The 14,246-nt window shown below is 39.1% G+C and overlaps 1 protein-coding gene across 1 annotated transcript in view; it reads right to left on the bottom strand.

The window, feature by feature from the left end:
• Positions 1–1,837: 1,837 nt before the first annotated feature.
• DHX15 (DEAH-box helicase 15) overlaps positions 1,838–14,246 on the bottom strand; it is a 51,942-nt gene continuing 39,533 nt past the window's right edge. The window contains exons 13-14 of the mRNA XM_039550313.1: positions 8,768–8,937; positions 1,838–7,554 (exon numbers count right to left, since the gene is read on the bottom strand). Coding sequence (XP_039406247.1) covers positions 7,437–7,554; positions 8,768–8,937 — 288 coding nt within the window. The 3' untranslated portion in view covers positions 1,838–7,436. The remainder of the gene's footprint in view (positions 7,555–8,767; positions 8,938–14,246) is intronic.

Genomic DNA, 14,246 nt, shown 5'->3' with positions numbered 1-14,246 from the left:
TTGATAAAGCAGTAGCACCTTCCCATCACAAACTGTATTACAGATTCAAACAATATTTGGCTACTCCTTTGGTACTATATGCTTTATCACATGGGAAGGAACGTGGAGGAGGGAGGAAGACAGACTCCCAGCCACACAGGGTAGAACTTGGGGAAATTGCATTTAACTGTCGTTTGCACAATCCCAAGAAAAGCTTTGATCAATACAGAATTCCATTTTTACACAAGAAATACCACAAAGAGGCAGCAAAGCTTCAGAAATAATTGATAGATATTTCAAAGGGTTTTGACAGAACACTAACTTTGGATTTCTTCAATGATATCATATTTGAGCCAATTAAGAAAAACAAACCTTGCTAGGAGAAAACCTAGGCAGCCATTTGTACCAGAAATGGTTTTGCAGCTTGTAAGCCCATGTCGTTTTTTTTTACATATTGACCAAAATCAAGGGAAAGAATAAATTGTTTTTCTCAAAGCAGGTTTTTTCAATGTTTTTTAAGTAGTAAGAACAAAGATTTGCTGCTTTGTTCCTCATTTAGGAAATTCTACTCCTAGAAAACCCAGCATTTATAGAGTTGTTTTTATGATCAAATTAGTTTGCTAAAAATAAAAGCAAATTAATTTCTGAGACCTCCCTGTACCTAATGAGAGATCTAAACATTAGTCTCATATCAAGCCAGTAGACTACAAACATTTGGATCCTTAAGCTTTACTTGAAAAATAATATCCATTACAGGCAATTATTTTGTGAAGAAAAAATGTAATGAATGAGATCTCAAAGTGGTATTTTCCTATTCACTTTTCCTTCCATAATTCTCCAGAAACAAGCAGGATTTCCGTAGGCTGCAGAGGAGTCAGAACCACCACATTACTGTTCAACCTTGTATATGACAATGCTTGAGAATGCAGAGAACAGACATTTAAATAGTGTTTGGATTTACATAGCAGCAAGTCCAGCAAGGAGCTTTAGAGCAGAAACACTTTAATACTTGTTTGCTTATAAGGAGAAACTGTTCATTGCCCATAAATTTACAGAATATTAAATGTCAGTTTTCAACAAACAGGGTATATATTGTGAACATCAAGACTGGAATTTTAAATTATTGCCAATTCTTATATTTGATTTCTGCTCTTAATCAAATTATTTGTTTAAAGTATGTAGAAGTAGCAGTAATTTGAGTTTACCTCCATTATATTGTATAACCAGTAACGCATTGGAACAAAGCTGTCAATGCTCTCTTGGACAGCTGCTTAGAGAAACATGTCGTGACTCACTGCTTCAAACCTGCTGCTGCTGCTGTACAAATTATAAGCCTTTCTGTACAAATTGTAAGCCTTTCAGGAAGGGTTCACAGGGCAATAATGTCTTTAAAAAAGAACGACACTATCCCTGTCCCAGTAAAGCCTTATCAGTTACTTGTTATTCAACATGCAAAATGAAACAACCTCAAAGATACCATTCTAAGGTTTAAAGGTCAAATTTAGTCTGTAAGTCTTTAAAGTCATACACAAATTTTGATAGCAAACACTAGCATCTTCATAAAGCTGAAAAGGTTGATATTTTTGAGGTTAAAACTTTATTAATATAAGAAAAAGTGGTTTAACTACACAGCTGAATATTTAAATAGACAAAGCATTCAGGAAATACGTCCGCCAGTAGCCCTCCACTCAATGGAGCCCAGTAAGAGCCGATGCTCTAAGTGTTTATTGTTTATGCTGCTGGAAGCAATGAGGCTGGGAACATGAATGGAATAGGCTCACAAAATAAACACTTAATTCAAATGGAAGGCAAGAGGCCTACTTTAGCTAAAGGAATAAGACCAACCCAAAATAACACATTTAAAGCCACAAGAAATATTTATTATCAACATTAATTTGTGCTGTTTTATTTTTCTATACAACAAAACTACTGCATAGCTTTCACAGCTGGAAGAGCCACTCAGAGCTGAGATGTACACAAATGAAAATTATTTTATCATCTGTCCAACATACATTGTGTTCCTGAGAAACCACTATATTTGAGTTGAAGCCGTAAGGTCAGAACACCTACAATCAGCAAAACTAGTCTTGTTACTGCTGCTACAGGAATGTTATTTTACTGCTGTTACCATATTTAGTTTAATCCCTTGATAATGGAAGCTTGGATCTCCTTGATGCCAACCACTTATCTCAAATGCATCAGTGCCAATTAAGAGGCAGCCCAAGCTTGTCATTTGTGAAAGGAAAAGTGAAGAGAGGGGCAAATGCTCTCATAATGGTTTCATTCTGGTTTTAAAGCTGCTTGTTTCAAGCTTAGTAATATGAGGCATTTGTATTACTGGGAACCAATGCCCAGTTCTAGGAACAGTTCCAGGAAGCATACACACCCCAAAACAAAGCCACCAGAGGTACTAGTAGAAAAATGAACTAGGTTGACCAAGTAGATCATTTTTCCCCTCTGCTTCACATAAATCTCATGTCACATACATAGTCATGAAGTCAAATAATTTTAGTCAATAAACTACCAGAGTAAGTTAAATAATTTTGAAAGGTCAACAAACTACCAGAGTACGATTATACTTCTAATAGTAAAATATGTTTATTATTAAAACTCTCAGCTGTTCTAAAACCAAGATAAATGTCTACTCAAAAACTACAGTAAGTGAATAAATTTGCGTACTTTAGAATATAACTCTCTGCTTTCTACTGTCATGGTGTGGGGTATGGCTTTTTATTGCTATATGTTATCAGAAACGAACTAGAGCAATCTGATTACAAATTAATAATTGTAGCTGGACTGGATGGAAGGAAAACTCTTTGCCCTTTAACTTTTGCTGCAGTATCTTTTCAAATGACACAGTGAAAGCTAATTTCACTTTAAGCTGCATTTCTTATGGCAAATAACGAGCAGTTTCCAGTATGCACTGTGTAGCAGTGCAGGTTGAAAGTTACACATCACAAACCAAAGCTATGTCACAAGCCCTGATGCCAAAATGGGAGGTGGTGATACAGAACGTACCAACCCAGGCTGGCCCACACCAGCTACTTTCTAACTTCCATGAATGGGCACAGGTCCAAAGAACGAAGACGTTCCTGTAAACCCCAAAGGACCGTCAGCATCTGTCTTTAGCACTGCAGTACCTACAGATCTCCCAAAAGCAAGAGTTCAGGGGCTTTTATGACATCAGACTGTGGCAAAGCATGGAGTCACCATTTATTCTATTCCCTGACAAAAATTCTAAGTGCTATAAAATCCCTACAAATCTAAACACAGTATTAACTGGTTGCTTCTTTGTATCTCCATAATGAAGATATGCACCTAATCACATCTACTTAGCCATTAGTAACTACCTCTGTGTCTAACAAACCTAAATACAGTTACTACCTCACGCCAATACTAACCCTTTACTGCTCTGAGGTATTACACAGCAGCACAATTAAGACAGAAGACTTCCTCTTTTCAAAAAATATACTCCTTTGACTTAGTACTGTTTTCCTGTCATCTAATCCATATTTTCAAAAGTCCCACACTATAAATAGTTTATTATATACAAACCAAATATTTTCAAAAAACATCAGAATGTCTGTGATAAAAAGATCACTCTAAGTAAACAACACATCATTTTTCCTTTTAGATTGTTCCAAAGCAGATAACCAGTTAATCCTAAGGAGCAGTTCCTCTCTACTCCAAAACACACAAACTCCCTGGCTAGCAGTCTAAACACTCTGAAGTGGCATCACTGAGGCAGAGAACACAGCAGAACAGCAAATGCTGCAGCTGCTCAGGGCAGCTCTGTACTTTACCTGGGAACCGTCACTCCACAGACTAGCAGAAAGAGCCCAAGTGTCTTGCAGTCAGTTGTGGCTTTTCACAGAACAAAACAGAAGAAACTGAATTTCTATTTGACACCAGCAAACTCCTGATTTCCAACTTTTCCCCTTATTTACTGCATTCTGCATAAGTATGTAAGGACAAGCAGCCAGAGCTCTGATGATGGGCAGAGCTGCGAGTATTTTTAACATGTTTAAGAGGGAGGCAGCAACCTCCCCATGCTCATAGATAAAGCAGTCTAATTCCTACGCCTCCTTCTTGGTCTCTTTATTTCTCTGGGCAACCTTGACATTTCTCCCATCAGAAAAATGGGAACAAGGTTTTACCTGTTAACACTGAACTTAAAAAAATCCAGAGCTACTCTCAAACCCAAGTTCCTCTGCACACATCTGCTGTACCAGAGACAGCAGTAGCTAAGGAGGCAGCTCCTGATACAGCTTCCCTTTAGGAGTCAGGAAACATCTTTCTTCAAGAAGCCCTACTGTCCCTGTCATTACTCCTTCAGAGATAGAGAGTGACTCCTTAGACACCTGGCTACCCTCCCATTGCTATATGGCTCTACAATTACATCAAAAGTGAGATTTGCAGTAACTCTAAGGTATCCACAGTGATTTAAGTGAGTCTGTGTTTCTGCCCTGAATGCCTGAATGCCCTCAGTTGAGATGAGTACTGGGCAGCACACCTGCACAAAGCCACTCCGACCCCGGGGCCATTCTCCACTACTCGATCCTTTGTGAAGGAATGACTCCATATGCAGCACACACAGTCCCCTATAAGAAAATGCTGTAGTCCTAAACCCAAGTATTTCGAGTGCTGTGTTTGTCAGTTCTTCAGTAAAGGAGAGTGTTTTTCAGGAATACACAAGTGTCATGCAAGTATCAAATGCAATAGGTTCTCCAGGTGTCAAGGCTTCCATGTCTTCCTGAAGTACTATCCCCCAGATTCCATCAGCATCCCAGCAGGAAAGCTGTTTCCTGTTGCTCACAGGAGGGGTGGGGGCACCAGGCCTGCTCTGTCCCCGGTGACAGCTGGAACACCACCAGCCTTCCAATTAAGCCCAGGTGTCACCAGCCTAATTGGAAGGTGGCAGGGTTGCACAGCTGTCAGACGACATGAGTTTGGCCAGTAGTATTTGCATTCCTGGTAGCAAAGGCAGAGCAGAGTGAAAGATCCCAGGTCAGCTGTCACAGCCCAAGCTGAGCTTGTAGGTATGACAATTCAAGGAAAAAGAAAAGCACCAAAAACAAGCCAACGTCTCTCCTGTGTCAAGTTCCACTCACAGCCATAGCCATCTGCTTCCCCTATCCCCAAGGACCCAAGCTACAGCAGCTGATGCCAGCTGGTTCTGGGGTCCCTGAGGCATTTCATGCAGAGAATTTTCTGTGGCCCTTGCCAGACCTACGGAAAGTCATGCAGAAGGTGGTTCTACACTGTTCAGCTGAAGGCTGCACACAAATACTAGAGAAATTCTTACCTGGGGAGCAGCCAGTTTTCAGCATTGCACAAAGCAGCCCCCTCTGCTCCCCAAATAGAGGATAAGCAAGTTATCAGGAAACCCCACATACCCAGCCCGAGTCATCCTAGAGCAAGAATTTGCAAAACTAACACTTGCATGTTCAGCAATACTAGTTTGAAATCCAGTTGCTTAAGAAGTTCAGAATTCCTGGTTTAAATAAAATCCCTTCTAACTGCAGTCAAAAATACAATCCAGTTCAACATTTTATGCAGAGTGAAGCTCTTTCCTTCCTTCCTACTGAAAATGGTTTGGTAGGGCAGGAAAGTCCAGACTCATCTCACACTCCCTCTCACTTAGCAAACCCAAGACAGACTCCCAAGTCCCACTGCGTATAATAAATCCAAATTTTAATCATCTGACATTTTTATCTTCACTATTACTATTTCAGTTGCTAACAAAGTTTTAAAAACTTCTCTACTCCCCATCATATAAACAGCAATTAAAAAAAAAAGTTGGAACTGGAAGAAAATCCTCAAATTATTCCAAGTAATTTTATAGCCCCCTGCTATATAGGATAGGGTACCCCAAATATCAGTGCTTAAAATTAGTCTGAGGTTAGTTACCAGCTCTGCAAACATAACCTATTTTTGCTTCAGCCTTACAGCATGACAACAGCACACCTCTCTTCCTAAGGGAACCAGTTTCAGCAAGAGCTGATCCAGCTGCTCTTTGGCAGAAGGACCAAAGCTCAGTGTATTCCAGGGGGAGGGAAAAATTGAAATCTGATCAAATTCATTAAACCACAGAATGGTTTGGGTTCAACCAGACCTTAAAGATCATCTAGTTCCAACCCTCCTGCCATGGGCAAGAACACCTTCCACTAGACCAGGCTGCTCAAAGCCCCATCCCACTTGACCTGGAAAACTCCAGGGATTGGGCACCCACAACTTCTCTGGACAATCTGCTGCAGTGCCTCACCACCTTCACAGTGACAAATTTCTTCCTTATGTCAAATCTCAATCTACACTCTGCTAGAGTAAAATCACTGGCCCTTGCCCTGTCACTGGTAAAATTTTTTACCATAGGCCCTGGTAAAAAGCCCCATTCTTTCTTCTAAAACATCTGGAGGTATTTTAAGGCCACAATAAGGTCTCCTCCTTCTTTTCTCCAAGCTGAACACCACCAACTTTCTCAGCCTGTCCTCCTAAGAGAGGTGCTCCAGCCTTCTGATCAGATTTTACTACAAATTCCCCATGGGATTATGCTGTCAAATCATATTTCACAAAAAATCACTACAAAATTACAACAGTGCAGTGTGATTTGACCTACAGTGTCACTTATGCTATTGTTTGCGTTGATCCTAAACAGTACCTGAACATTGCCCAGCAGGGCAATTTCTACCTGGCCATACACCCTTTACTTTATAGGACACGCTACTACAGTTCTGTCTGAGAAATATTTTGGGCTATGTTGGAAGAAAGCATTCTCCTAACACATCTACATGCATTTTCATTTTTCCTAAATAATTTTAACAAGTTTGCAAGGGATCAACATTGTATGCATCATATTATATCATCATTGTGCTGCTTAAACATCTGCACTTTAAATATTAAAATATTAAACTACTGCCATGTCAATCAGACAGCAGTTTAATGAGAGACTAAATGGGCTTCTCATATTTCAATCAGAACAACAGAAATACTGACATACTGTGGCACAAAATTAGTATAAATAGACTTTATTGAAGTCAGTACCCTTGTACTGAAGCCAAAGATTGTGTCTACAGAAGCACAAGTTGTAACATTTCACAACTTCTAAAAGGAATGTCAACAATTACAACGATCATGCATACCATGGTCGATAATCACATTTTTAGAAGCATTTTCAACCATTTCTAAAGAAATGCTTATAACATTGTTATATATAGAACTACTTTCAATAAACTGCAAAACATTGATTAGCTTTTCCAGTATGAGCTACAGTGTCAACACAAAAGGGAGGCATAAATGTTTAATTTATGAAATCAGAATGGAATATTTACTGTAAAGAAAAATTAAAAAGCTTTCAAATAAAGGCCATTATTGAACCAAAGTGAAGAGCACAACTTGAACTTTGAATCCTTTCATCTCTTAAAGCTGTCCTCTGAATAACTTCAGTTCAAAGCATAAATTCAGTACTGTGAGTATTCCTTGGACTGAAGTTTGGCAATGATGCGATCCAACTGTCTCTTTGCTTCACACTGTGGAAAATTGCTCATGTCATAATATTGAGGGGCAATTTTCACCAGCCTGTCAAAAAAGGAAAAGCTTGTTACTGATAATCAAACTTTAAGATGCACCTTACAGAAATTCTACAACTGAAGGAAACGAAGGTTATCCATTATTTTCAGCTCATTCTGCAGTTTTAAGACTAACTGAAGTTTACACACATGCTCACGCATTTAAAATAGCGGTGCCATCCTGAGCAAGTGTCTAAGTCCAAAGCAAAAAGCACACACACAAGTCTCACGAGAGGCTCCTGTTTGGCCATATGCCCCTTACAGACTCTTGCTGCTGCTTCAGTACCTGCCATGGTAACCCACACAGCCAGAGCCACCGCTTAATGTCAGAGTCCGTCAGCCACAGAAGTCAATGCAAACATCCATGTTTTGCGTCAGAGTACAGTTCAGCCGTAGCCATTTTAAACTTAAAAATCCAACCAAGGCCATAGGATCCTGCTTTAGGCTAGACAGTGTTTGTTGAAACAAGATTTCTAAGCCAGGATTCAAACACATTGTACATTAAGATACTACAGATTATATATATATATATTTAATTATATATGCTGTGTTTTCCAGCTTATGAATCCAAACTCCTCTTACACAACAGTAAAATTTCACCAACTGAAGAGCTTCCCATGTCCCCAAAGCTTAGTACAACCCGGCAGTTAAAGTACAGCCTTAAAGACAAGCAAGATGCTTCAGAACTCTGCTTGTCTGCAGAGATTCAGGCTTCTGACTTCCTTGATAATACTCTGTTGATGAATAAATATCATGAGTTGTACCACTATTATCACCTCAGAATTTTAAGAAAGCATGAAATGCTGTTCAGAGCCTTCTGCAAACATCAGACAAAGGAAGTCCCAGATCTTGAGAACAGAAGCACTGATAGCAAGGTACTGGCATTTCCTAACTCAGGCATGCAAGTGGGTGCTAGGACATACCCCCAAACCTCTCAACTCCAAGCACCTCCAGGCTTTTTGAAGCTGCTGTTCTAAGTCAAGCTGCATACAGAGTCCAGGCATCAGAGGTCTAAACGCAAAACCCATGAACAGGCACAAGTATCCACAAAGAAAATCTTTAGTCATCTACAAGATCTCAAGTCCATACCATTGACATTCCTCAAACCATTTTTGTAAAACTAGCTTCAGGGAAAGCGAAAAGAATTACCTCAACTTAAAAAAAGGACAAAAAACTCCAAGAACTCTACAGTAGGTCATGACTGTTGCAAGACTCTGGCTTACCATTCTGGCTTGATGTCTGTACATGTCCGGATGTAATTCTTCGTTGTAAGGACAAACTCATTATACAGCACCCATTCTGGTTTGTGATCAAGAACAGTGGAGGGATGCAACTGCACCACCTGGTTATCTTTTACTGTTAAGTAATGCCCTGTTCGCTCCAAATGTGCCACCTAAATAAAAAGACATTATTTCATTAACACAGCCAATTTTTAAATGAAGCCATTTCAAGATGATTAAGTGTTCTATTCAAAACATACTATCCCAACTTTCAAACCTCATCTAAATTTGGCACATTACTTGACCACTTCAACTATTCATGTTTTTTTATACACACAATCAAGATGCCAGATGTTTTTGCTAACCACCGTGGTTAAGTGTATATTCTGAAACACAATTCAAGCAACATACAAAAAATAATTATCACCCAAAGAGAATAATCATTATTAGAACAGCAGCAATGCAAACACAAAGTATTGGAAGGGAACATATACTGGACAGGTCTGCAACATCACATAAAGCCAACTGTGGTCTACTACAGACATCTGCTTCAAGCATTTCATTTGCAGTAGCCACTGTGGGACCAGTAAGCTACAATGTTATCCTTTTATGAGACAGGTCTTGCTACAGCACCAGCTTCAGAGCTGGAAAATGTAGGTTCAGCAGTACACTTGTGTGACCTTGGTGAAAATCAATTAACCTCCCTCTGACTAAGCTTCTCACTCTATGAAAGGGAATAATGCCTGCCTTGCCAAGATGCTCCGATACCTAGCTCATTAAGATTTGGTAAAGCAGACAGTTATCCTTAGAATGATATCCTCTGTACAAACAGCTAATCTAACAGAACGAGTAACTACAATTAACCCTTTGATACCAGTAATTGAAAATAACCTCATCTCATATATATATATATACACACACACAGAGTGAAAAGATTGAACAGGTTGGACAATGGCTGAAAGACATCAAAAAGACACATTTTTAATAAGATCATTATTAGCTGTTTTCCTTTAATACAGACTGTGTACTTCCTTGTTTTCTTAAATTCCTAGGTATATTTCACTTTTTTTTTCTTTCCTAGTCAAGAGTGAATTCCACCTCATAGATTAAAACCCCAGGTCTTCTAAAGCAATAGCTACATCAAATTTTAAGCCAGAGTATCTCTCTAGTAAGAAATTACTTAGAAAGTGCTTCTCTTTTATATATTACAAAAGTAATATCCAGAACACGTTTTAAGAGTAGAACAAAGTACTTCAATAATTTGCAAATTTTGTCACTCAAGATTTTAGAGATTACACTTTATTTCAACTCTGGGAAGCCAAAAGAGGTTCCTTTACATAGAGATTAACAGCACACTGCCTGTAATGATTTAGGCTTAATTTTGTTCAACTCAATACACCACCTGTAAAATTAAATAGCAGTATAGGTGCAAACCAGACTAGACCAGACACTCATCTGTCACAGGCCTAGCACAAACACAGCACACCTTGCTGTGGGATTATAATTTTTTTCAAAAGAAGTTTTGTTTAAAAATCAGTTTCATTTTTCAGAACAGAAGTCCACATGCATACAGAAGTATCTGTTTCACCTGTTCTAGCTCTTCCTAGAAATTGACAGAACAATGCATTATTTAGGATTCATTCTAGACAAGTGTGCTGTTAAATTCAATACAGTTTACCTTTAGCACCTCAGTCTCACCCATGCTTATTAAAACAGTAAAGTCTAATAATCTACCTTTCCCAAATACAGTGTCCTTCTCCATGTCATTTATAATGGTACAGTTGTTTCTTATTGTCTTTGTGTCATTCTGAAGCATACTCAAAGAAAAACAAATGTTACAGAAATGTACAGTTAACTCTTCATTTCCAGGGAAGGACAAGAATTGAAATAACCCCAATAATGAAGAAAACGCTTCCTTAGACTATTGATATCGGGGATAAGCCACCTTTAGGTGCTTACATACTATTGTGACTGGCTTCAATCCTGAGCTAACAGTGAGCTGCAGTATTTATCCTCTTCAGATGTTTCTACAAAGTGTGCTTGTTGGCACACACCTTGGTAAAGAATTTCAGGATCAGTGATAGCAACTCTATGGGGAAATACACAGTGAAGCTATGGCTCCACAGCAAGCCATGGTGATCTGCCAGCTGCTGCATTTTCCTGCTCACTCCTGGTCTGCACTATTCCAGCACAGCTGACTGAGCCCATTCTTGCTTCCACTCTCTAAGTGGCCTGCCAGGTCACTGAGCTGAAAGAATTCAGAATGGGCTCAGGCAAGCACCAAGGTTGACATAAGGGAGCAAACAAGGACAAATGGGAGGTAGTTTATATCACTCCTCTGAAACCCTGGCATGCATAATACCAATGCCTGTAAATACAGGGGTGGTTGGACCAGGTATCCTCCAGAGGGCCCTTTCACCTCAACCATTCTGTGATGTTTTTCGGAGTATAAAAAGCATAAGCTTCCACAGAAACCACAGGATCATACAAAGTATGTCTAGGAAATAGGTTCATTTTTTGATGATTAGTGGTAGCAAGCAAGATACTACAAAACATACCTGAACCCCAAGATCACCAAAGATTTAGGCTATCTGGACATCACTCTAAAAGAATAGTCAAGTGCCAAGCCAGCCCATGTATCTCTGCTACAGATTACTCTGCAGCCCCAGAAAGCCCATCTGGCTGATGCTTTAGAGACAATTATAATGCTTTTATGAACATGACAAACCCACATGGAAACAGTGGCACGTACCACCAGAGGAAAATGCTTTACTTCAAGTTCTAATCACAATTTTATCAAGAATTACACACCCTCCTCTAAAATTTTAAGTATGCTTGTGCTTATTTATTAGCTATCACATCATTGAACCTAAAGGGCAAAATCAGGGGTCTTCAGTCAAACATTAACACTAAATCCAAATGCACTTGGAAGGTCAAAAGCAGGAATAGTATCACAATATCCAGCCATTTTAGATTTAAGGCTACACATTGTGGCATGCTAGTCTTGACAGACAGTTCAGAGAAGTGATTGTTCCTTGTTCTTTCTGACAAAAGAATGTTAGCATGCACCAAAGGCACCCTGGCAGCTGCCTGGATTTCCAAAATTTCTGCCTGCAGCACACACAAGAGTACTTCTGAAGCTATTAAGAAGTTTTACACCATTCTTCTGCATTCTCGAAGAGCAAAATGAATACTATTAAATGCACCAGTGATCACCTTCATGTCATAGGTTTATTTTATTATCATTCTATTATTGTAGGAGACTGATTATGTGAAGACTTCCAAATATACATAATTCCATACAAGAAATAAGCACCAAAGACTGAGTAGCACCAGGAATGAGATTTTAATTAGAACACAAAACATCTGACATCTAACTTCCTGTACTGGTCATTTAAGTTTATCCTTCGTAATGACCATGATATATATAGCTTGTGTTTGACTAAGTCACATCTCCCAAGAAAGATTCCAAGCTTGATCTTAATACCTTTCTGGCCAAGAGGGCCAATGGTATCCTCGGGTGCATTAGGAAGAGCATTGCTAGCAGGTTGAGGGAGGTGATCCTGCTCCTCTGCTCAGCCCTAGTGAGGTCCATCTGGAGTGTCCAGATCTGGGCTCCTCAGTACAATGAGACATGGAGCTCCTGGAGCAGGTGCATAGAAGGGCTATAAAGATGATGAAGGGACTGGAGCACCTCTGTTATGAGGAAAGGTTGAGGGAGCTGGGCCTGTTCAGCCTTGAGAAGAGGGACCTCATCAGTGCCTATCAGTATCTGAAGAGAGGGTGGCAGGAGGATAGAGCCAGGCTCTTTTCCATGGTGCTAAGCAATAGGACAAGAAGCAACAGACAGAAACTGACTGAAGTCCCATCTGAACATGAGGAAGAACTTCTTGACTGTATGGTGACAGAGCACTGCAAGAGACTGCCCAGAGAGTTTGTGGTTTCCCTCACTGGATATACTCCAAACTGGCTGAACACAATCCTGTGCCATGTGCTCTAGGATGACTCTAAGCAGAGAGATTGGATCAAACGATCCAACTGTGGTCCCTTCCAACCCAACCCATTCTTTGTTGAAAACACCACAGGACTTGCTTCCACCTTTAAATTATGATTTAAATTTTCAACTATCAGTTCTTGTTCTGTCTTCAATACTAGACTGAAAATACAGTGATAAAAACCTAGGCTGCTTTTGACAACTGGTAAAAAACAAAATCACTAAGAGGAAGATGACCCATCCTAAAGATATTGTCATTTGCTTGCTTTTTCCAATTCTATTTTGTTTCCTTAGCTTACTTTCTGTAGTATAACTGTTTTTTGCTCAGTCTTTACCACAGTTACTTCAGCTACTATTAACACTTCTAAGCTTAGTTTTCAATGGATATCAGGGATAAGCCTCCATTAAGGAGTTACCTATTCTTGTGACTTACTTTATCCCCTGCTAACACTAAGCTACAGTATTTATCCTATTTAGATGTTTCTATAAAACATGCTTACTTAACAGAAGTAGGAGAAATAAGCTATACCTAGTTCATATGCCAATTCCTCTCCCTTTCTACAACAGCCTAAATCCAGAAAAAAACATTGAGAAATCAGTACTTCTTTTTGCAAGCATCACCCTTGCTGTATTTTACATATACTTTGCATATTCTGATGTGCAATATAGAAAGTTATTTTAAAAAGTTTTGCATTATATAAACTAGAAGAAATCTGAGACACAGCAAAAAAAATTTTAAGACATTTAACTTCTTGTCAATATCTATCTTTCCAGAAGTTCTATACTATACACTGAACTATTGACAGTTTTAAATTATTTTACTATTCACTTTGCTTGTCTATGGCAGATTTACTGGAATTCAAATTTGCATTTAAACATGAAGAGTAAAGAGATGATTCATCACCAGCAGAAATTCCACATTTATCTGTCTCTGACACACAACTGAAGGCAGGTAAACATACAGTACTTAGTACTGATTACATAACCAGTATTACCACAAGCCTATACTGTCTGACATAAACCGGAGGTCTTGATTAGTACAGAAAATTCTATAGTGAAATTTTATGACTGGTTTTAGGACAGTAGGTAGCTACCGAAGTATAAAACAATGCAGCAAATGAAAACTGTTCCAGGACAATGGCTGCTACTGCTTTCTCCACTTCACACTGCGTTTTTACATTTAGAAAGTTTGAAGAATCAACTTCTGCCATGTGTTGTCCACAGACCTTTACATGCAGAAACTATCTACAGTACATGCACACATTTTGCAAGTGCCCACACTTGGAATTCCACACATGTTCTGTACTAAGAGAACAAAGGATGATGTATGCATTTCATTACTAAGGTTTTCTGAACAAGAGCCCCCAAATGCTACAACCTGAATATTGGCTCAGTGAGGTTGTAATGTGTATACAGACTACAATTTTAAGTACTTCAGCTGCTGGTAAATAACATCTGAGTATTTAAATTTTTTCTATTGAAGGTTAC

This window comes from Corvus cornix, chromosome 4 (assembly GCF_000738735.6).
Source record: "Corvus cornix cornix isolate S_Up_H32 chromosome 4, ASM73873v5, whole genome shotgun sequence".
NCBI classification, from domain to species: Eukaryota; Metazoa; Chordata; class Aves; order Passeriformes; family Corvidae; genus Corvus; species Corvus cornix.
Note: the sequence above shows the minus strand (reverse complement) of the source record. Positions and strands in the feature narration are given on the sequence as shown.